The sequence below is a fragment of the Erigeron canadensis genome, chromosome 1 (assembly GCF_010389155.1).
Source record: "Erigeron canadensis isolate Cc75 chromosome 1, C_canadensis_v1, whole genome shotgun sequence".
Classification (NCBI taxonomy): Eukaryota; Viridiplantae; Streptophyta; class Magnoliopsida; order Asterales; family Asteraceae; genus Erigeron; species Erigeron canadensis.
This window is the reverse complement of record NC_057761.1, coordinates 44809337-44835031: the sequence shown is the minus strand read 5'-3', so window position 1 is coordinate 44835031 and position 25695 is coordinate 44809337. Positions and strand designations below refer to the sequence as shown.

Genomic DNA, 25695 nt, shown 5'->3' with positions numbered 1-25695 from the left:
AGGTTAAGTTGCTCTTTGAAAAACCTGGTCTTAATGTGACTGAGCTTGGTAACCAGTTGGCCACTTCAGTTGGTCAGAAGATTGAAGACACTTGGCTGCCAGAGAACAAGTATTTTTGGAAAAGGTGATATCTGAGATCACCAAGACTGCAGCGCCCTAGGTTGATCTCACTCCCATAACATCTGAGATTGATCGGTTGAGGTGCAGTCTTGATACTCTGGCCAGCAAGGTATCTGAACACTCTACTGCTCTAACCAATCTGACAACTGAAGCTGGTAGAAACAAGAATGAAGAGTTGAAGACTTTGTTGAAGGAAGTTCTTCATGAGATGGTTCCCTCTAGTCTCTCGCCAGATGATACGAAGCTTTTAACTGACATACAAAAGAGTCAAGTGCACACCTTTGAAAATGTTATGACTCAATCTAAGGAAATCAATCATCTATGGAGGACTATGAGGTTGGTTTGTGGGACTTTCAAACAGTGTAAAGATATGCAGTCGTGGCAGCCTCTAGCCAATTTGCCTTCAAGCCCTTTAGATTTTGATAGTATTCGTAAGGGGCTAGATGCTGCCAAGGGGGAAAGATCTGTGCATACTTCTTCTACTGCCCTTGAAGTTCCCAAAACCACTGGGAAAGAGCTGGTAGCTGCCACCAGTACTGAAGCTGGTGGGCATATTGATGATGTTGTGCTAAAGGGGAAGGTTGATAAAGGAAAGGCTATGGCCACTGATGAATCTGACAAGCTGGCCACTGATGCACCATTATTAGAAACTGGCAACATTGACCAATTGCCTCCAGTCACTGAAAGTGAAAGTCAGAAGCTAGCAAGGATTGGGTATCTGGTTAAGGAAAGAAAGAAACAAATGAAGATTAATCAAGAAGAATCTAGGAAATCTTTCCCACTCACCCTTGTTGATGCAACTGACGCACAACTCCTTGGCATACAACTGGTGGAATACAAGAAAATAAAAGAAGATGCAAGGATTGTGAAATGTGTGAATGAAATGCTGGAGGTTGAACTGGACAAACACTATCAAGATGATGAGGCCAAACTTGATGCTGGTTGTCTAAATGTATCAGTGGAGAAGGCTAAGGAAATAAGGTCAGAAGGGATTTTGAAAAGGACTGAACAAGTAAAGAAGATTGTAAGCCAAGTATTGAATCCACCCAAGGTCAAAGGAAAGAAACATAAGACTAAGGCATTGCCCAGAGATGCCAATCTAAGGACTTGGGTGGAACCTTCTGAACCAACCAATGATGACATTCGAGCAGCCACTCAGAAGCTAAGCACAAGCCAGATCAAGCTGACAAATGAATCTGAGGCTCGAACATATTTGCAAGATGTGCGGCGTCGAAGGCATAACAAGGGCAAAATTCAAGATGTGCAAGTTTCAATCAAGCCAGGTGCCAGACATTATGTGGTTAAGGTACAATACTTTGGTGGACCAACTCGAACGACTGAAAATCCTGATATTCATCAGTATGGTCATTCTGAACATGTGGAGATGTTGGATATTTTGGCCAAGAGGCAACACAAGAACAAGTTTGAGAAAGGCTGGGAGTATATATTGCAGAACCTGATCAAGTTCAAAGAAAATGTTGAAGAAAGATTGGGATTTGATCAGGAAGACAAGCAGTCGATCTCATCAGTTGCCAAGAAAAGGAAAATTGGCGAAGGGCCACATTCTTAAATTTTCCTTTGTCTATCTACTTGTAATTTTATTTTACTTTCTTGTAACTGATGTAAAATTGTTGTATATACGAGTTGCCAAATTGTAACCCACAAGTAGATAGTGATAAAATCTAAAAACATCTAAAATTGAACCCAAGGCATTTGATGATCTATAAGAATGCATTGGAAAATTAATAGGTTTTATCAAACTCAAGTATTTCAAACTTACACTTGTATAGAAACAAGTTTGAAAATACTTCACAATATTTCAGGACAATTAGGGGGAATTTGTTAGGTCCAGTTTTGGCTATAAACTGGAGCTCTCCAGCTGCATCTGGAGAGCATGATGAATTGTCCGAAATATTAGAAGTCCAGTTGCATTGTACAGTTTAAGCAACTGATGACTTCCTCCAGTTGAGATCTGAAGACTTAAATCTGAAGACCTTCTAGTTGAAGTCGAAGACAACAAATGGAAGAAAGGAAATGACAATGGCAGCGAAGCCCAGTTGACATTTCACCAGATCAATCAACTGGAGATCCTTCAGTGTAAATGTCTTTACAAAGCTTTACACTGATTACGAGGAGGACCTTTTACACTACATCCTTTTAACCGGACAATAATCGTGTCTATGGATAAAAGTGCAAAGATGTAGAGTGGTTGAATAAAGTAACATTTTGTCTTACTTTATTTAGCACACACACAAAAGATTATATACTAATACTTTTGTGTGCTGTCAACCATACTTGTACTTCGAAATTGAGATCCCAATGCTCATACTTCGACTATAAATAGAGGTCCTTGCCCAAGTATTTCAACAACTTTGCAAACACATACATTCTGCAATATTGGTGAACTTGTGCAATATTCTCTCAATCGCAAAAAGGAACATTTCACAACTTTAAGTGTTTCGATTGTTAGGAGAATTTCCAAGTATAGATCAATTGTATTTCATAAGTTGTTAGGATATTTACATCTTTGTATTATCTTGGTTCCGCAACAACCTTGTATTTTATTTAACAATCAATAAATAAAATACACTTGAAAAATACATATTTTCTCATCGATATAAATACTTGTCAATTATATCTATTGCATTGTATTTACTTATTTACATTGTCACCTTAGTAAGTAAACCTCCAGATTACCTGGTACACAATTACTCTAAACTGGTCATGTCCAGATTAAGTGATTGTGTTGCAAAGTACACTCACCATTGACATAGAGGTGTCTTCAGCACCTATCTAGAAATAGTTGGGACTTACAGTTATTAACATTAAGTTGTGCATTATTGATTCATACACTTTGAACTCTTCGTACTATAACCCAATGTTTTAAATATCGGTATATATCGGCCGTTATTACTGTTATCGGAAGATGCTCCGGTATTTTAAGCACAATATTTTTTCAGTATTTTCACTATGCAATATCGGCCGTTATTTCCGGTATTCCGGGTATTTTCTGGTATTATCATTCCGGTAGATCCGATATTTTCATTTCTTTTGAATCTTTTTTAAAATTATTTTTATCATACTTTAATATTGTTTTTTTTGTTATTTGTGAACTTTAAAACTTACATTTGTTATGAAATACCTATGTTTGGTATTATTTTTGAGTGAATTATAATTGTATTTTGACTATTTTCGTTAGATTGCAACACGTTTTGTAGGATTTTTATAAAATAAATTAAAATAGTCTTGTCGACCGATATTTTCGATAATACCGGAATTTTATTTTTACACCGGGATGACTAAAATACCGGTTTTTAAAACATTATTTTACAAAAAGTTAAACTGTGACACCCGTCACAAAAATCGATAGTTTATAATAGTCTCTAACTTGAATTCCTAATTTCTCGACTAGTCAATGTGCTTACAAAGTACAACAAACATAAAAATGTTGTGATCAAGCCAGTAAGTGATTTCTATTACTCAAATTTCATTAAGTAGGGTTTAGTCACTTTATCTTCCAAAATTTAGACAGTTATAATTATTTCCGTTGATATTTAGACATATAGTTATATGTCATATTCACTTCTAGACATAGATAAATTTCTATACACTACTTAGTGGTGAATAAGGTCTATGAAAGTAAATTATAATAATTATATATATGTAGAATAGTAATTATAATATTAAATTATAAGTTAATTAAACAAATAAATAAACGATTAAAGTTCAATGCAATTAAAATTAAAATGAGTTTATAAAAAAAATACCAAATCACATCCTCCAAACCTCTTGGAATGGATTTACGGATAAAAGGGATTTACCATCTCATCCGAATTTTTTTGGTTTATAATAATAATAATTTAATTATATATATCTATATCTATATTAAAACAATAAGAATCCTAGCCTTCTAAAGCCTTCTTTCAATCTAAAGCTAATTTTAAATATTGCCACATAGGATTTTATCCTACATGGCATCTCCATACATTTTTTACAATATATTTATTTTATAACCTTTATTTATTCTCAAAATAATCTATTTTATTTTTCTAAATATAATATAATATATTAATCACAATTATATACACAAGATAAAAAAATAATATCAAAACTCATATTAAAAAAATAAAATAGCGTCCATGCATCTACTAAATTGGCACACATATTTGACAAAAATAATATTATTTATTAAAATATATATACAACTTTAAAGACTATATTAAATTTTAGAAATTATTTTAATATATTATTAGATTATATATGACCAATCAATTTTGTTGTTTTTTTTTTTTTTCTTTTTGCCGAAACTTTAACTAAAGTTGGTTGTTATTCTAATCACAAAACAAAGTCTATTATATAATAAAAAGCAAAAACTATAATGATTTTCTCTTATTTATCTTATCGGTTTTTTTTTTTTACTTATTCGTATTGTATTTATGTGTATTTCATATGACTAAATTTATGTGTATTTTATATGACTAAATTTTTGTCATGTTTGGTTTTTTACTTTGTACATATTATTATGTTTGATGAATAGATAACATGCTACATTATCGATTTACGTTTGATTTGTTGTAGTGTTAATCTGTAAGGTGAATACATTTTTACGCGATTTATGGCTACACAAATGGTGTTGTTGATGATATCAAAATATCTTAGGTTAAATGTTCTTAGAAGGGATGTGTAATCACTATAGTAGGTTAAGTGACTGTGCTATCGACATGTCTGAAAAAACAAAGGGTGACCAGAGTGATACATGAATTAACCATGAACTATAACATAATCAATTTTTACATAATAAACCTATAGAATAGCTATTTACTAATGTATAAAATAATCATTTTAGCTAGCCGCGCATCGCGCGGGGTAAAATACCTAGTATATATATATATCCTAATGGTAAACAAACACTAACACTTATCTCTACAAGTATGGGATATAAAAAAAAACATTATTAGTTATCATAAAATATCTAAAACACAATTACCTTTCTGTTGCGTTGCTCCTGCCATCGACCCAGAGAAAAAAACAAAGGAAACTCTATCAAGATCAAAGCTATAATTTTTTTTTGGTAAGCTTAATTTTAATTCTTATGAATCTTGATTTAAATTACAATTAATAATAAAATTCTTAAAGATTATATTCTATTCTTTTTCAAGGTATCCAAAAAGGAAATCATCAATCTTGGGGTAAATCACTTGTCTTATCTTTTCATATAATATATATATAAGCATATATTTTTATTTATTAATCTTTATTTATAAGTAACCTATGTTGATGAATATATATATATATATTATGGCAAAATTTATAACAATGAATGAAAGGTGTTTTTTTAGGGTTAAGTCAAAAGCTTGAAGTATAAATCATATTAATGTTAAAAGTTTAAGTATTTAATGTAGCATAATAATTAATGTAACTAAAGAAATCCAATTATGAAGGCATGGAAATCATAATAACATATGTAAATAGGTGTTGGAAAGATTTGAAAGTTTATATATGAATATTTAGTTGTGATAGTCTTTAAAACAGTAAGTTGAGTTATTTCAGAATCTGGACATATTCGGTTTGTTAACTTTGAAAGGTTGTATCTTGGTCATGAAAGAAGTTTAAGTCACGTTTTTTCTGTCTAAAATTAAGTTCAGGAAGTCTACTTTCTGATGGAAGTGGTTTCGTGTCAAAACATGAAGTTTAAGTTTGTCAAATGAATTTTATAAGAAAACTGCGCAAATCTGAGTTTTCCAAACAGATTTGAGTCGACTTCAAATAGTCATATCGTGGGATTTTATGAACTGGAAGTTTATTTTTTTCCAGAAACATTTTTAAGATGTTAAGAGTTTACAATAAAAAAATTGGATTTTTTTGAAGCTTCCAAGGTCCTTAACTTTTATAAAACATTTCTGTGCGCCAACAGTGAATTTTCTGACTAGTCTGTAATTATGGAATTTTTAAAAATAGTTAACGTGCCAAATAAATTAAGCAAAAATTCATGTAAGTATATAACACTCTAAGGTTACAGTGGTTAAGATTTGAAAGCTTGAGTTATTCGTTTCATCCTAATAAAAAATAGATAAAGTTACCAAAAATTCCAGTGAATATGAACTTGTAGAAACCAATGATATATCATTAAAACAAATACACTATATTAAGTTATGTGACTTTTAACTTAATAATACATGACAAATCAGTTGTGAATATTTTGAAAGTAGCCATATATGTATATCATCAAATGCGGGTTACAATGGACGGTTATTGACCATGTACATAATTATAACTTGTACATATATATGTTGTGTAGATTCTAGTGATCTTTTGGACTTTGCACAACTGCTTGCTGATTGAGGTGAGTTTCGTGGCCCCTTTTTATTTTATTTCTTTGGGGGAAAATGATGCTCAAAACACTTTTCATTTCTTTACTAACTGTGCCAAAACTACTTTGTTTTATTGGACAAATACGTGTAATTATGAAATGTGTATGTTAACTTGCTTGTGTTGATTTCTATGATGCAATAGATGTCTGTTGATATCTATTGAAGACTATTTGATAACTATCGATCAACTTTATACTCCAGGTGGTAGTTGTTGGTATTCAGTGTGTGATTGAGTTGTTGGCAGGAGTAAGGGGTTATGTTGTTGGATAACTATGATGGCGTTGATCGATATTGGTATGCATACATGCTACTACATGTTTATATTTACACAATTGTCCAAACTACTTATATCATTGCACAACAAATTCATTTATATTCCTTTAAACCTACGAACTCACCAACATTATGTTGACATTTTCGAGCATTCATTTTCAGGTAATAACAATGTTTAAGGAGACTGAGTATAAGGACTTTAGGAAGACTAATAAAGAGATCATTCATGGACTCCTGGTTGCATTTGAACATTGAATTCTATTTGCTACATCATTTGCTATTCGTTGGGCGTGTTGCCTAGTCTTATCCCGCTTTTGAGAATTACATTTATGGATTTCATTTAGTATAACTCTATTATAAATTCCATGTGCTATGTTATGTCTTTTTGTCATATCCTACGATTCCGCCTAAGGTGGGGTGTGACATAAACATTATTAATTCTCATGAATATTTATAAAGAATTAATAAGAAAATATAACTTAAATTGCTAAAACACATTCAAAATTTCAAAAAGACAATTTTTTTAAAAAAGTTTTTACAAATTTTAAATTTAAGTTTGCAATTCCAAAAATCGCAAACTATGAGCTTGCATTTTTCAAAACCACGGACCTTGAGTTTCGATATGGCTGGATCGGATATCGCAGGCGCTGTTAGTGTAGTCAATTTTAAACCACTCAATATATACTATATGTATGATATTGTGTATTTGATTAGTGTAGCCAAAAGAAAAAAAAGGACCGAGTCAAAAGCCGAAACTGTTATTATCAGAAGTAATAGATACGCCCTCAAGAGTCAAGTCTTGAAACAACCTTTAGTCAATATATGTCCAATCGCATTTATAATTAAAAAAAAAAGAAAAGAAAAAAAGAAGTGAACTTGGAAAAAAAGGGGGGTTAACAAAAGAAAACAAGGAAAGTATCAGGAAGTGGGCAGCATCTTTCGGGGGACATATGGATTATATCTCAAAATGGCCCCTTACGACTTATTAGACGACCTTCCTCCCAATCAATATATACACACTAGTACACTACTACCCTATATTCACAAATCACAACACTTAAAAATGTCGTCAACCATGGGTACTCCTATGAAGAGAAAGTTAAAAACAGAAGACGACTATTGCAACGACTTCAAGATAACGCCTAAAAGAAGTTCTTCCCTATTTCATCCGCTTAATAGATCATGTTTCTCTACTACAGCCAGTTACGTTAATGATACACAAGAAGCTGATCACATCATCAGCCAAGAATGTGCTAGCAGCTCATCAGTTGGTTCCAACGATGTAGCCATAATTCCCTCTTCTGATGACGCCGATAACGATGAGGTTGAGTCTCCACTATCGACGCCTGCTTCTGATCAAGGCGAACATGTCAAAATGGGTACCAATAAAAATATGGTTGATATAAAGGAAGAAAAAGCAGGGGAGATTCATATGGATACGTGGGAGGTGTATTGCTTGTTAACTCCTTTCTTCAATATGATTGATGAATCGCTTTTACTTTTACATAATCAATAATAATAATTAATTAGGCATAAGAGGTACTTACTATATAGGTTGGTTTCGAGTAAGATTTAGCTTCTTTTTTTCTTTTTGGACTGTATCCTTTGTTTGAAGAACATTACTTTCATCATGAACAAATGAATTTATATGTGATTTTCTTTTTTTGATATTTATAACATTTAATCTTACACTCTTGTTCTACCAATATTCGAAGAAATATCATACCTTGATCTTCTTCACAATTTATGAAAAGTGTATTCTGTTTTCACTCAAGGGGAAAAAAAATAGATTCCCTTGTTTGTTATGGTTACAATTGGTTACAAAGTACGAGTAGATATCTATACCTCGTTATATTTTACGTTTATAAAAAAATACAAAACTTTATGTAATAATGTAATATATAAGTTAAATAGTTAAAATAAATTAATGAACTACTAATTGAAAAATCCACAGATTTTGCGTGTGCAATTTATTCTGAGGGTAAATTACATTTTTTTATCCTTAAAGTTGGATCGATTATCATTTTTCATCATATAACAAAAATGTCCTCCAACTATGCGCTTTTTATTTTTGCAATTTTTGTCCTTGGTGCCAACAACGTTAACACTTGCGGTTAAGTTGGCAAAATGTCAATTAACATTTTTCACAAGTGTAAATGACAGTTTCGGTCCGTATAATTCTCAAGTTGTTTATTTTTCATCCTTGAGTTTTAAAATAATCCCTTTATTAATTTTTAATTTTCTTTTTTACATTAATAGTCTACACTCCTCGTTGCCGTCGTTACCACAATCAATCACTGGCGCCACCACCAAACACCACTACCATCTTCGTCGCCTCATCACATCAACATTTCTCTTGTCTTACATAAATTGTAGTTATTTATTTAATTACTTAACTTTTAGCTAAATGACTAGCATGACCTTAAAAACTTAAACATTGGTTTATGGGATAAGATTTATGTGGTAATTATTCACACATGAATATAAGTAATATTAACCATAACCTGATGTGTTCATATGTGAACGAATTTATTCACATATTTATTCATAGAAAATGATTGATATGCCTAAATAATAAGCCTAAAGAAATGTGCCTAAAAATCTAGGGTTAACATGTGACATGATTAAAGGTGTAGATTAAGAAAGAGAATGAGTGGTATCCATATGTCACTTATAGAATTTATTAGGCATGTTTTAGGCCTATTACGAAATGCTTTTAAAAACCTTCAAAATAGCCTTTTGTGAACCTGCGAATTAATATGTTTACGTTTTTGTTCACATGTAATCAAACGGGTATATATAAGGTTTTGAAAAAAACTTTCCTCTGCAACATATATTTTTATAACTTTTCACATATGAATAAACAAAATAAAATGTTATTTATATACACAATTTTAGAGTTTTCAAGGTTTTTAAAAATTGAGTTTTTAAAATAAAGGTCTCCTATTTTTTTTTTATAACTACACCTTTTATCAATTTTATGTTCTAAATACATGTAAAATAATATTAGCTCATTATAAATTACGAGAGCAAGTATCCGTGCGTTGCGGTGGTGAGATGGCGGGGTGATACTTAGGTCATAGAGTATGATAAGTTATAGGAGTTGATATGTCATAGAGTATGATAGTCAAATGTCTTAGCCGTACGGGCTCCGCCCTCGGATTTAAAAATTTGTCGATAGTATATCGAATGACATCTCTAATGAAAGAGCATGAAATTTTAAGAACACTCATACAACTTTTATAATTTATCGATGTACAGTTTTTGAGATAAAATTTTTTGAATGAATTGGAGGAATAAATGATTTATGAAGAAGAGGGAAAAAAGATGATTGGTTGAGATTTGAGGAGAGAAAAAAAGTATTATAGCTATTTTAGATAAATATAGAATAGATAGCAGAGACATTTTAGAGAAGTACTTAAAATCAATATTGAAAATTTCAAGTTCAATGTTGAAAATTTAAGGAAAATCTGCTATATAATATAGTAAAAATTATTATTATTATTATTTTTAATAAAAAAAATGATTTATTAGTAATTGTTTTATCTAAAAAAAGAAAAAGTTAAGCTTAATCTATTCGAATATTACTATGTGATGTGATACGTTATAATATATTCATTTCTTTATACCAACTCTAGTAAGCAACATTAAATTCTTTCGGATATCGTTTATATTAATAGATTTATCGATTATTTGTCCCGTAATTCTATTCCATCATCAATGCATAACAACAATTTTTTTCCTGGTAACCCAAGGTACACAAACAATCTAGAAATCTCTATTTGCATCACCGACTAATCTTTCAGTAACTAAAACAAACACTACTTCTATATCATCATCACCACCATTAATCAAGATCTACAAAATTCCCGTTTGGGTTTCATCAAGGTAAACCCCAGATCCAATAAATGTTTATAAAGTTTCAATCTTTATTATTTTTGTAGATTATAAATATGGGAAAACCATTGTTTTATGAAATTCTTGAAAAGCCTGCAACTAGCTGTATTATAGGACTGTGCACTTTAATTTGGTTTTATATACAAAAGAAAAATATTGGTTACTCTCATGTAGGCTTAAGTTATGAAACTGCAATTGAAGGTCATCATTGGAGAATTATAACATCTGCTTTTTCACATATAAGTGTTGTTCATTTAGTTTTTAATATGAGTGCACTTTGGAGCCTTGGTGCTGTTGAACAATTAGGCCATTTGGGATTAGGTGTTAGTTATTATCTTCGATATTCGCTTGTGTTGGTTGTGTTATCGGGTTTGCTTGTTTTGGCAAGTTATCATGTTTTGATCAGTAGGTTCAAGATTGAGTATTTTAGACGGGTTACGGCTGTTGGGTATTCGTGTGTTGTGTTCGGTTGGATGACGATACTTGCAGTGAAGCAACCGTCGTCAAAGTTGAATCTTTTTGGGTTTCTTTCGTTGCCCATTAGTTTTGCTCCATTTGAGTCGTTGATATTTACTTCGATTATTGTTCCACAAGCGAGTTTTTTGGGTCATTTGTCTGGGATTATTGTTGGCTATTCGATTGCGTGGGGTTTGATTCATGGGATCAATGATTATTGGGCGGTTTCTATGTTGGGATGGACGGTGATTGTGTTTGTTATCAGTTTGAAGCAAAGTGGTGCGTATGATTTTGAGTTTCTTGAGATTGAATCCGTTACTGATCCTACATTGCCGGGTACTGGCCGAATGTTGCAAATGAGTTCCCTTTTGGAGGCTCATGATGAACTTGTATAGTACTTGTGAAAAGGCATGTAATTCTTGACTATTCGCTTTAACATTCTGATTTATGCTTATAATCTTTATGTTAGTTTCGTATATGTGCCTAGAGAAGTAGTCTTGTTCATTGTTGCCACAGTAGAACTTTGGTTTGGACAAGCTTGCGAGGAAACTGGCGTTTTTGTAAACTTATACATGCCTTTGGAGTTATGTGTACAATATTAGAATTGGTTATTTATGGTGATACAGAATAAAATTTTACATCTTGCTCTGTGTACCTCTTCCTGCATAGATATTTTTGTTCATACGTTGATTTTTTTTTGACTTAGTGAGTGCCTTAGTTTTCACCAGGAGGTAATGTTTATATAACAATTATTAAATGTTCGTTATGAGTAGTTACACCTAGAATTTTGCATTATGCAGTTTTTTGCTGCTGAGCATCTTCATCAAGGCAGGAATGTAGGAACTAGTTTTTATATGTCTGAATGTTGTTCTAATCTACCAATAAACAAACTTGAGATGTGGCAAACATGGGATTTGGATACCATGATAACTAGTTTGAAGTGTTGGACAGTTTTTTTTTATATTTATTTTCTGATATTGATGTTCTAAATATCTGGATTAGGATAAGCAGGTAAGAAGTTTCTTATAGAGTACTGAAAATGGAGATAAATTTGAAGTTACTTAATAACTTCACCACCTGATTATCTCTTGACTCGCCATATCGCAATGATCATAAGAATGAAAATCTTGTTTGTGAAAATAAGAATGAAAATGTTGCATCAGGTTATCTCAAAATGAGGGAAAGTGCACAAGTGAGTGTTGATTGCTATCATAGCTTCAATTTCTGATTCAGTGATTCATCATTGTGAAATCGTTTTAGTCTTCCCTGGGAAGTGTGAGCAGTTAAGCATAAAGCACTAAACGAATTCCTCACAATGAATATTAGAAATTTGGAACCTTTTTCCTCCTGTTCAAAAATAGAATAGGCGTTTCAGCAAGGAGCCTAGATGATATTAGCACATGAAGAAAAAATGTTGTTTATAATGTATTTTACCTCAACCTGCATATATGTTGAGGGTCCAAGATCTTATCGTCTTGCTATAATAGGGATAGCTTTCACTATAGCTGCTACAAGTATCCCCTATAAAGTTTTTTGTATTGAACCAAAAAATTTATGTTTCCCATAGTGATTAACATTTCAAAATCTTTTGAAGAGATGTAGTTTTCGAATCCCATTAGGCATAATTTTGGGGGTGGTCAGGGAAGACTTGCCCTTCCCGGGTAACTTGAACAGTAAAAACGTCATCCGTTTTTAAATGTTTGTGCACTTACAGAATGTACTTCCACTTTTTTGACATTAATATATTAGAACACATACAAAACTCACCTTTCTTCTGATATGTTAAAACTGCCTACAATATATCGTATCTATTTTCGAGTCTAACAAGCAAATATTCCTCTAATGTGGAAGGTCTACCAAAAGTCTATTCACTTGTTGAGGATTGGCTGCCCATATAAGATTATAAGATATTGTTTCACAGAAAAAGGATTAATCTTTTAAGTACACAGTTTGGAGGCATAACTACATAATGATAGAGCCTTGCATGCCGTCGTCACTGCATGGTGGACATGTGGCCTGAATCAATGAATGTGGTAAACATGATACTGCTAGTGTGTGTGTATGTCTTCTCTGATATTTAAATGTTAATTTGTGGCACTACAGGTAAAACAGGTTCATGGTATTCTAACGACAAAGCAAAACTTCAGTGTTGTCATTCTGGGTGACAACACCGTGTATCCTATGATCTGACCAAGAGCCTGTTATATCCCGACACAGATACAAAGCTTATAAAACATACTCGTTACTTGTTGTCTGACAGTAGTGTGTATTCTCATTTTTGACTAAGGGCCGTTTTATTCTCAGTCCATATACAAAAGCCTATCAAACATGTTCATTGTAGTTGCTTTTGAGTGACAACATTGTATTATAAGATCTGACCAAGGGTGTGTTATTTCTCGGTACAAATACAAAGCTTTTCAAGATGCTCATCGTATTCGTAGTTGCTTTTGTGTCACAACACCATGTATATCCTAATATCTGACCAAGGGCGTGTTATTTCTCTGTACAAATACAAAGCTTATCAAGATGCTCATCTTAGTTGCTTTTGTGTCACAACGCCGTGTATATTCTAATATATCTGACCAAGAGCTGTGTTATTTCCCGGTACAAATTCAAATTATCAACATGTTCATTGTAGTTACACAAATACTATTATACATAAAAAAAGAAAAAAAAATAGAAACATAAAACATAAATAAAAAAAGGTAAAAAAAACAAAGCCCAACAATCATCATATCCATTTCTAAACCAATTCCTCTTACCATGATGTTCACAAACTTCCCCACATCCCGAACACCACTAAATTTCTTCAATAAGTAACAGACCAATCAACTTTTATGACCATAATCATAATCAAGTCCTCCGCCTTACCCTCCTCCCATTTGTGTCTCCCCCATCAGAAAGTTGAGCACAAACACTTCGTGATTTTGCTCCATCGCCACCACTGCTACAATCATCTTCACAGCCAGCTACCATCTTCAGAATTTCAGACTGCAAACTCGGGCAATTTTCTTTAAGATACTCAAACCCGTCTGATCGCATTACAGCTATATAAAAAAAGAAAGAATAAGAAAGCAAGAAAGAAAGTTGGTACATACATAGAAAGTTGTTTGAATCTGCATGTATAATTGTATATATGCATATTATAAGTTACACAAATACTAGCAAAGAATATTGCATCTAAATTCAAAAAATGCCTTTAAACTCCAACCCGCAAGAGGGGACTTCACGTGATTATATTATAGGATGGTTGTGTGTGGGAAGCTTCTTCAATATATTATAAAAAATTCCAGGTAATTACGTGTGACCTCAAATTCTAGTTCCCAAGAAAAATACTACTTACGGACTTACCCAACTTTTTTCTTTTTATCTCAAGTCCTGAACCAAGCAATAACTCACAACTAGTTGCTTCTGCACAACATTCTCATTTATATGATGCTATTCACATATACGAGTAATCCCTTCCGCAAGCCACATCTTAATGCTAAATGAACGTGTAGTGTTCTTCACTCTAGCAATGTACTCTTTTTACAGATCTTTATATCCACTTACAAATCACTCCAGTCCTATGTTCCATTATGACTTTTGACGCACTCGTCGCTTCATGTTTCACCATAACCCAGATCCAATTGTAACCCGGAGTTTTTTTTTCTTGCCTAGTACAGCCTTACTATTAGCGCTTCCATGATCCATCTTCAGATCACTTTTTAAAAAAAAATTCAATACAATAATATCTTAGAACCTTTGATGCTAATTAGATATCAAGGTTTCCAAAAAAGATTTTGGAGAGTGTGAGGATGAGTACTTTGTTAATGCTTCAGTTCCCTTTTAAATTGCTAATTGGTAAATTCTGGATTTCCGTTACTAGCATGTTAGGAAATAAACATCTAATATCAAATTCACGAGACATGGTAAGACTTGCGGCCTAATTTTCAAATCAGGTTCAAACTGCCTCGACTACAAAAATTCTTGCAAAACCTCACAATTTTAAGCTTATTAAGATCAAGAACCACTTGAGACCTATCGGAGTTCTTGCAAAACCTCACTATCTTGCAAAACCTCACATTTTTAGGGTCAGAAACTAGATTCTCAAATTCAAAAAACAGGCTTCTTGACGTAAAATTTGTTGAAAGAAGAATGGCAGCACAATTACCCATTTTAAGTTGATAGAAAACCCCACAAAGACACATTTCAATGGTCAACGATCTAGCTACAACAATCTTGCTATTAGATGGATCTTTGCTAGAACAACTTTCTCCACACATGTTTTAGTAATATTATATTGATGAAACTATATTCAATAGCATGGGTATACTTCTTTTGGCAACTATGACGAGGTATTTGAGACACAATCTACCCATTTGTTCCTAACTAAAAACGAAGATATTGAAGTTTTGTTGGTTGACTAAACTGGGTTTCCTAGAATAGTGACTAAGTAAGGAGAAAGTTAAACAGACATCAGGTTATACATTGCCAGAGCTAGCTTTAGATAGGAAGTCATGACAAATGAAAGTATGCAACTCATTTTACACTTGTTCTAAACCTCTTTAGGCTTCTGAGTTTCTCAAGTTCTGCCTACATCAAGCAATTGAGATAAGAACTCCACAGAAGATCAACTAAGATTTATTGATTAAAGTTTGGACAACATGTCAGCAAATATAGCCTAACAAGTTCATATGTTCAATAAGCAATATGATTAAAAGGTCGCATATTTCACAATTCCGATTGACCTGCTAGTGAATACTAAAGCTCTTGAGCAGTTTTCAGAGGTACCACCACTACTCATAATCAATAATGACGACAAACAAGTATGATACTAGCTTACTAGTAACAAAATAGCTTATTAATACTGGAAACCAGTATCAGGTGATGGGAGGACTAAAAAACATAGCAATTTTGTTTCAACTTTCAAGTAGCGGTGAAGTCACATATATGATTGACCAGATTGAGGAGAAATAATAACAGAACAGAGATGAAAAAGAACCTGCAAGATTTTCAGCAGCAAATCTAAGGCAAACAGCTTTCAATTGTACGGCATGGTGACGGTCTGCAAGCGCAAGAGCTCTACCAACAGAGTTTACAGATATATCCTTGCAGAGATGAGCTTCACACATACGTCGGAGTCTGGCCAAATCATACTTATCGGCAGCACCTAATAACTTGGTTATTAATGTTTCAGAAAAATTGGATTCACATGGAGAACTAGAAGTAGCCAACTCATCTTCCATGAGTTCATCTTTATAAATGAAGTGGAGCAAAGCCTGTTGCATTATGATACATTTCAGAAAAGGTGGGGATAAAAATAGTAACTTCATACGTATTACGTATGAAGTACCAAAAATGGGTATATCATTTACACTATGTTCTTGAGTTTTTTTTAAGAAAGAAAAGAAAGGAATCTAATGAATTATAAAACTAGTTGTGTTCTTGAGTTTATTTTTAAGATAGAAAAGAAGAGAAATGATATGATTTGAGGGGTAATCTAGTTGTTTTTTGTCTAAAAAATTTTCTCCCCATATTTGGGATAATTTGAGAGGAAGCAAACTTATCTTCTAATCTTTTCTTTTCTTTTATAAATCAATCTCAAGAGCACAGGGTTAAGGAGCATAAAAGGAACATATATTCTGGTAAGCAGCCATTATTGATGAGATGAGACAAGATATGATACAAAAAAGAAGACATGAAGCAGTAATTTGAAAGTACTTGCGGAAGTTTGGAGGTACTTGTGAAAGAGCAAGTGCCTAAATGAATTCATTAGAAAGAGATAACACTAACCCTTGTTTGACCAAGAATTGGTCCAACTAAATCCATTTGACACAGATTTTATTCCTAATTTCATACACACACACAACAATTCTTCCACTATACCAATAGCAATGCAAGTATGGTACAATTACCTTAAAAACCTTTGGTTCCGTATCAGTAACAATAATCTCCTGGTCATCTCCCTCTTGTTTACAAAACTCAGAACGGAATACGGGGGATCTAGCAGCCAATACCAACTTATGAGCATGAAACTTTTCTCCAGCCACATTGAAGATAACATCCGCACCTTCCATATTTTCCAACAAGCTACCAAAATGCGATCCAATATCAGACTCTGGTACTTTGATTGAATGTAACCTAGAGCCTTCTGTTGCAGAAACAACCACTCCTACCGTACAGTTAATTTTCAAGCAGTCGTCCTTGAGATAATCTGAACTTTCTAGCATTGCTCGCCTGTAAAACCGCTTGTATCCCCTGGTCAAAAGAGTCCAAATTCCAAAATGGTAAGCTGAATTTGATTTTAAAAAATCTGATAGTTGATGAAAACTTGTAAACTGTGAAATTACTATGAACTACTTAAAGAATGCAATAATCATTATTTCTTAAATAAATAGTAAAACAATAAACCAAAAAGTAAAAGAATGAACAGCATCAGATGTGAAACTGTTTTGAAAACAAGCTTTGGGTTCAAACACTGTATAATCCCTTTTAGGGTTCTTGACTGCATCGCCTTGGCTGGTTAGATCTTAAGACTAATGGTAAAAATCACGCCAGAGGTCAATGTGAATACAACACCATTGTTTTTTGGAAAAGCAATTATGGAGATCCTTAAACAGCTTGAAACACACTCCATGACTTTCTCACATTTATATCAAGCACCAGAAAGGTTCATGTCAAGGAGTCCCTATATAATTTCAGACAATGAGACAAAACAGGCTGATATGATTGTTGTAAAAATTTAAGTTGACAATTAAAAATCATCAGGGATGATAAAGATAGCTTACTTCCCTAATGTTCTACATCCTAACAAATATTTTAACCCAAATATATGATAAGTCTTAACACCTTAAGCAGTGAGGTAAAATTCCAATAAGCATATTGTGATAGAGAACATATGTTCTTGATTTATTAGCTAGGGTAAAATACTAGATACTACTGAATTCATTTTACAGCCTAAAAACTAAGTTTCCTCTAGATGAAGGGAAATTTCCTCGTATTGATATCGCTCAGACTGTGGTTCGCAGGACTAGTTCACGTGCAAGTAACCAGCATATACTAAGGGAAAACTAATTGCAAAGGTATCCTGTACAAGGCCAGGAACATACTTAGGATGATGCAGGTAGTATGCATCGCCAAATGTCTTCTATAAGATGGTACATCGCATTCCCGAGTTCTCTTCTGATCAAGGATGCCTTTTATGTATATAATTTCTTTTCTTTTTCTATCCTTTCCATTCCCCTCCTTTCTTTTCTTTCTATTTTAAAATCAAGAATCAGTGCAAGGGAATTGCAGCGCAGAAACCAATATGCCTAATGGGATTATGCACTTGTATCATTAACTTATGACAAAGTAAGTTACACAAATGTGCAGCGTTATGATATAATATAATGATTACTGCAACAGACCAATGTGTGGCAACTTAATTCACTAAATTTAATGGTATAATATGAATAAAATCCCAAGACTATTCATATAGCCCAAAAAAATCACAAACAATTTCCTTTTTCACACAACGATAAACACATGAAACCAACATGGCAAAATCCCCTGTTAATCCAAACAAAGATAAATTCTATTGGCACATTCCATACTAATTTCCTTACCCATTAACATAACATAACGAACAAAACGTAAAACGTAAAAAAGACTAAAACTTTATCATACCAACATAATAAATCAACTCTAAAACACTTCATATAAGCTATGGCATTGTCAGTATCATCAATATATATATATATATATACATATATGAAAACATAAAAAGCAGACATACCACATGCTGCCTCTATATTTCAAAGTATACGGACCGCTTTCCAACGAACGACCAAAATGACTATGAACTTTATGTTTCCCTTTCCCACTTTGATCAACAAGAGTCAATTCAAACAACGCCCTAACATCGGTACCTTCGCTCGCAAGCGCGATAAAAACCGACACATAAGTTGAATTATCCTCAGGGTTTTTACCATCTGGGTAAAAGTAAATTGCCCATTGATAGCCACCTATAGTAAAATTATCACTAGCTATATGTTTTCCAATCCCCATACCTTTGGCTAATGAATAGCCCTGAATTACAAACCTGTGGGACCCATTTACGGTTTCGGTTATGGATCGGGAACTTGTCGGTGAGTTTGTTAGGGCTGTTGGTTTGTTGGTTTCTGACATTTTTTTTTGTTTCTTGGATTTTTTTTTATTTAGGGTTTGGGGGAATTTGAATTCATGGAAATTAGGGTTTGTAATTTGGGGGAAATTTAATTGGATTGGATTTGGAAGCTTTTGTTTAGGGGAATGATGATGATTGTTTAAATACGTGTGGTTAATTTGTGTCTGGAGATCTATTTGGGGGGGTTAGATATGCATCGCATCAATAAGGAAAGATTAGGTGTTCCGTTCGTAATATTAAAGTTGGTTACGAAATGATGTGTTTTCAACTTTATAGGTTTTTTTATTTATTTAAATTTATTTATTTGGGCTTTAGTAAATCAACCAATTAAGGGTTATAAAATAGTTTTACTCAAAACATAAAATTTAAAAGTTGATTTTTTTTATAAAATTTTTTCTTTTAGTATAGAGTTTTCCAAACAATATTGCCTCAAAGAATGTGTGGAAAGAAGATTGAAATTGATAAATCTTTTTCTCAAAAGTATTAATTTATTTTTCAATTTTGTTTTTAGATTTTTTTTTTTTATTTTGTATTAGGTCATTAAAAGCTGTTAACTTGTCTTATCTAAAAAACGTTTTTATTCATACTAGTTCACTAAAAGATTTTAATGAAAATCACTTCAACCTTTGAAATTATCACGATCGTTTGTTTCTTAAATCGTTTTTATGAATTTGGAGTGCATGAGCCCTAAAATCGTTGATTACATGCCATAAGTCATGTCATCATGATCAACATCTTTTGAAAATTCAATGATCTAGATGGAATAATTTAACAACTTTTTAATGACTTAATGGAAATAAAAAAAGTTTGATGACCTGAAAGAGACAAATTAAAAGTATATAAGATTTTAGACAAATTTAAAAAACTATTAATAAATTGATAACTTTTTTAATCAAAGTTTTGATTGTAAATTTAATTAGTAAACTAATAAAAAACTGTTACATTTGTTTTGTATATCTATAGAAAATTTAACTTCTTCATCATATAAGACTCATTTATGTTTTTGCATTAGGTCACCCAAAAGCTAAAAAACTATTTATCATTTTTGACAACAATAATTTATAAAGTCTCTTTAGGATATAGAAAATGTGAGATCTAACATAATCATAGATACCTTTATATTGAACCCATTAATTTAGTGGAACCGGATGCCAAAAGTGTCTCAAACATTAAGATATGAAAACTTCCCCTACTGAAGAACTTTCTATAAAAGTATAATATCAAAATTAGCATATCTAACTAGATGACTAAGTAGGCATTGGCTAAGTTGTTCGCTTCTCAAAACCAATATATCTAGGTTTTCCAAAGTCCGGCTTCAAACTTATTAACTCCTGATTTCCCAAACCATGCACCCCATCTATTGGTTGCCTTAGAAGCTTATAAATTAAGACGTGTCAAAATCAGGGAGAGAGGTTAAATCTTGGTTTAGGAAATCGAGAAACAACGTAGAAAAGATCTAGAAAACCCAAATATATATTGCGTCTACAAACAACTTCATTAACCATTAGCTTATTACGGGGTCTTAATAAGGAACTACGTACAACAAAAGTTATCCAATATAACAATAAGAGTTTTATAGAGAAGCTTAATAAATAGAACTACTAATTAACCTAAACATACAAAAATGTAAAAAGTTGATCCAACTTTATAAAGTTGGATCAACTTTAACCATTGGATTAAATTCAATAATTAAGATTTAAACATCAAATTTTAATCATGACCATTAGATTTAATCCAATGGTTAACATGGATTTAATTTTACCTATAGAGTTGAATCAACTTTAAAATATCCTAATCCAAACATAAAATGTTGTCATGTGTTTTAATTAGTCTAATTATATAAAAGAGAATTGTCTACTAAAATTATTTTTAGAAGAAGTATTATTTGACATCTCTATATTTTTTTTCAAAAGGTTTTTATTTTATTTATGATGTCATATTTAGTATTGAACATTTTTAAAGATAAATAACCCATTAAATACTTATTTTAAATTTCTAATTTTGATTGGAAATGTTCTATTATGTTTTATTAATGCAATAAGTATTTACATATAAATGTTATATTAGTCAGTTTAATATCTTCAAATCAAGTTATAATGTATTAAATAACAAAAATTACAAATATTTTTCTTTACATTTTATTTTTATTTAAAATATTATTTAAAATGTCCAGGTTAAACCGGGTTGATTAAGTAGTTTATTAATATATAGAAGTTTGGATTACGAGTATAGTATACAAAATAGTTAATAGACCCTTAAAATATAATTACAAGTGGCATATATTCTTAAATAGTTAGGCTATTTTTAATTGTTTTTGTTAGATCTCCTAATCATTTTTATCCAGTAATGAGATATCACTGCAAATTGCCTTTTAATTTTGAAAAGGCAAATATAAATAATGATGTAACATTCACCAACAGAAATTTGGAAACGGTTTCTCATATAACATTCAACAATAGACATTTTGGATTTGGAAAATGACATGCATGCCTTCTACTCGATCAATGTAACTCGCATGGGATAAATTCAAATGTATAGTATACGAAAGCAACAAAGCCGATAAAAATTGAATTCAAAAGAATCAATAATGGAACTAAAAGGAAACAGCTTTAATTAGCACTTTGGAAGATCAGCAGGTGGAGGCAAAAGCTTCTGGTTAGGGAGTTTTCCATCCAAGACAAGCCAAGCCATCTTCAATCCCCAACTTGTATGCACTTCCAAATGGCAATGCATGAACCACACCCCTGCACGTATAGTACGTTAAAAGTGAAACAAATGAATCACAATCTATAGCTAAACATGCTTGTATTGTATGTAACATGACTGAAGTTGTATATATGAGCCTACCTGGATTGTCCGCAAGAAATCTTATAGCAACCCACCCGCCAGATGGCACGCCTATCGTGTTTCTCTCAATAGGGTCCACAAGATTAAAATTCTTTGGGTCCGTATTGGGATTGTAGTTTCCGAACCCTTGACCAACAACGAAGAAGTTGAAGCCGTGGAGATGAAGAGGGTGGCTTTCGACTCCAAGAATGCTGGTATCTTGCATCACTAACTCCACGCTCGTATTATATGGAAGAACCATCAGTTTTGTACCATTGCTCACAAAGGTATTATTTGGAGGGGTTCCTGTATAGTTGAACCAGTTCAATGGGCTGACCGGAAAATAAGGACTATAAACACCCTTTGATTGATCAAAGTAGTGGGACTGGAGAAGGGCGGTGCTTGGTTGCACAAACGACACATTGTTGATCGAGGCTGCAAATCTAGTTCCATTCGGTCCTTGGCATGTTTTATTTTTCTCACAAGGACTTGTCCCGAGACCTACGGTGAAAAACAGATGTTTGTCCACCTTTTGTGGGACATTAGCCGGGAATTGTGCACTAGCTAAGCTTCGAAGCCTGTTTGAAAACTTCGTCACGAATGAAGTGTCATTCAAAGACGGTAGTGTTGGTTTAAAAAGTGGAAGATGTTTCATGGAAATGGATGAGTCGTATTCAAGGATACCAGCAACCGTGGAGTTGTCAAAGGTTCCTTGGCCGGTTACGTATGGGCTAGCCAACATGAGAAAGTTGGCACCAGGAGTTTTGGATTTGGTCTTGAGCAGGACATTGGTTGTCTGACCAGGAGCTAGTACAAGTGTTGGAGTGTCGAAAGGTTTAACATAAATGGCATCAGCCTCAACAACTGTGAGGGTGTGGTTTGCTATACTGAAAAACAGTTCATCATTGAGTGCTGCATTGATCAGCCGAAGCAGGTATGTCTTTCCGGGCTTGACCTTCAGCTTGAACGTATCTGCCAGTTTCATGAACATAATCAGCATGATCAGCCGAAAGAGGTATGTATATAACTGATTAATATACATGCCAGTAGTTTACATTTATTGTATAACAATGCAAGAAATATTACCTTTAGCAGAACAGTTATACAAAGGACCGGGAAGGCCATTGAAAGTATAGGCATCAGAAACATTTGGACCTCCACCAGTTTGCGTTGCCTGCGCAATTATGGCTTCTGGATCTGTATTAAACCACTCACCTGTGCGCAGTAGGGATGACGACAAAGGGTCATACCATAAGTCCATAAGATATCATACAATTAACTATGTACAAAGTGATGGACTTCAAGAATTTGACTAGCTAATTGTAGGTAGTATATTTAATTACCAAAGATGATGGGAACTTCTTTGTGGGGCTTTGCAAAAGGGTATGGGACATGGAGCTTTGGGAGAATGATAAGGGGACCGTAAACACTAGCTCGTAGCCATGATATATGTGCATGCCAGAACAAAGTTCCTCGTTGTCCAACAACGGTATAGTTGTACACATAACTCTGTCCAGTTTGTATGGGGCATTGCGTAACGTAAGCTGGCCCATCAGCCCATCCGCTTCTTAGCTGCCGAATACCATGCCTGTTTAGTTAGCATGGAAAAAATGATTATAAACAAAGAGTAATCAAAACTGTATCTATCATAATGTCTGTCAGAAATACAAAAGATGAGCTCTGGTACGTACCAATGGATAGTAATATTATCGGAGACATGGTTGTTAACTTTGATAAGCAAGCGGTCACCCTCCCTGGCAACGACACGTGGGCCTGGAAATTTGCCATTCACCGTAACCACGCTCCTGGTGTGGCATAGCCGCGTCACATTTTGCAGCTGAATCTGTAGACAGAATTGTATGCTATATCAATCTGCTAAATTACTACGTACACACCAAAAAAAAAAAACATATTAACTAGTCAGATATAACATCGAATTGGCATTCAATGAGACGCACATTGAACTCGTATTTCCTGGTAGCACCAGAAACAGCATACACAGAAAGAAGGAAAGTTATCGAAACTAAAGAAAATAGCACAGTTCTTGCAAAACCACCCATATTTCAATTCACTCTCTTTTGTTTAATTAAGAAGCTGAAATATAATACTCCGTACGTATTTTGCTACTGCCTAACAAAGCAATGAAGCTTGAATATATATAGGTTTGAACTGAAGGATGACAAATGAAAATTTCAAGAAAAATACATATGTTTATTGGACCATGTACCTACCGTTGTTAGAATGCAACTTTAGAGTGCTACAAAAGAGATAAATATATACGATCCGAGTCTATCTGTACGTGTATATATGTATTCAAAACCTTTCCTTTGTCGTTAGGATTTGGTCTGTCTTTGTAATAACAAAAAATAAAAAATGTTAAATTGATAGAAACCGCTTGATCCCATATACCGAATTGGTACCCACATAACCCCCACTAGGGATAGTGTCAAGGTAAGTCAACCACCTAAATTCAATTCTGCCTCTGCCAAGATTCGAACTCAGGTTGCTCCTAAAAAGTGACAGCTGGGAAGAGTTGGTTTTCGTAATAACGCACACAATATAAATTAATACTGTTAATATAGATTCACTTATAGGAATTTATAAACCAATAAAAAAGGTGTATATATATATATATATATATGCATGCTTAATTTTAAAATGGATTAAAACTGGTTCGAGGCTCAAAGCGAACTTAACTTACAAACCAAACAATCGCGGATCTTCAAGTTTTTAGTTGAGGGGCTAAAGTTTTTTGTTTTATGATTATGTTTTGGATATTATATTAAGATCCTTTAATTCGGATCGGGTGAAACAGAAGAAAAAAGACTAAAGTTTAAACTTTCTTCAATAATTCAAATTACCGTTCTTACCAATTAAAAGGTAAGTACATAGTTTCTAACAACCGCAAACTTAAATACTTTTTTTTTTTTTGACAGGTGTACATCGCCGACACACTCCCTATCATCAAATGGGAAGGACCATCTCAGCAGTGGGTAATCGATTGTCTGAACTGGATCTATGAAAATACCGAGAGAAATTGTATACACTAGCTAGCTAGTAGAGTTTTAAGTCAGCCTTAGATATGATCTTCTAAATCTTAAATGAAATGAATTCTTAATTGGGCTAAGTGTTATGGGCTATATAAATTAAAATAGTTGGACTATTAAAATGACCCACCCCCAACACGGCAACACCCATCTGGATAGCGTAGGTGAAGAGTTAAGTTTTTCCATAAAAAATTAGGGATAATGACATAAGTAGTTTAAGTACCTATGACAAAATGGTTATATAATATAACAAAATGGTTAAACTGATTTAAGTATTTAAACCTTTAAGAATGGAGTAATAGATTATATTACTGTAAGTTATTGATGGTGGTGGTGGTGGCGCGCAGCGATGGTGCTGGCGGTGGTGACGAGTAGTACTGTAAGTTATTGATGTAATGTGATTCAAATGTATTGTACATTATGCATTAGCATGTGTACATTGTTGAAAGTTGAACGTTGAAAGTTGAAAACCCTATTTCCTCTATAATATAGTTTAAATATATAGTGTGTCAAATATTTCAGCAGTATATTTTTGCTTCTTGTAATAATATATTTT

The 25695-nt window shown here is 33.0% G+C and overlaps 3 protein-coding genes across 3 annotated transcripts; 1 reads left to right on the top strand and 2 right to left on the bottom strand.

Moving 5' to 3' along the window:
• Nucleotides 1-10410: 10410 nt before the first annotated feature.
• LOC122582802 (RHOMBOID-like protein 13) lies at nt 10411-11757 on the top strand. The gene has a single exon (XM_043755240.1). It carries the CDS (start codon nt 10718-10720, stop codon nt 11510-11512), a length of 795 nt encoding a protein of 264 aa, XP_043611175.1. The 5' UTR covers nt 10411-10717; the 3' UTR covers nt 11513-11757.
• A 1925-nt stretch (nt 11758-13682) lies between these two features.
• LOC122585931 (BTB/POZ and MATH domain-containing protein 4) lies at nt 13683-19490 on the bottom strand. Its single transcript, XM_043758047.1, has 4 exons — nt 18877-19490; nt 17015-17357; nt 16102-16378; nt 13683-14164 (listed from the first exon to the last, which is right to left on the bottom strand). The coding sequence occupies exons 1-4, from the start codon at nt 19266-19268 to the stop codon at nt 13971-13973; spliced, it is 1206 nt and encodes a 401-aa protein (XP_043613982.1). The 5' UTR covers nt 19269-19490; the 3' UTR covers nt 13683-13970.
• A 2199-nt stretch (nt 19491-21689) lies between these two features.
• LOC122585930 (laccase-17-like) lies at nt 21690-24202 on the bottom strand. Its single transcript, XM_043758046.1, has 6 exons — nt 24051-24202; nt 23784-23935; nt 23436-23680; nt 23179-23307; nt 22114-23064; nt 21690-22010 (listed from the first exon to the last, which is right to left on the bottom strand). The coding sequence occupies exons 1-6, from the start codon at nt 24150-24152 to the stop codon at nt 21880-21882; spliced, it is 1710 nt and encodes a 569-aa protein (XP_043613981.1). The 5' UTR covers nt 24153-24202; the 3' UTR covers nt 21690-21879.
• Between the last annotated feature and the right edge of the window lie 1493 nt (nt 24203-25695).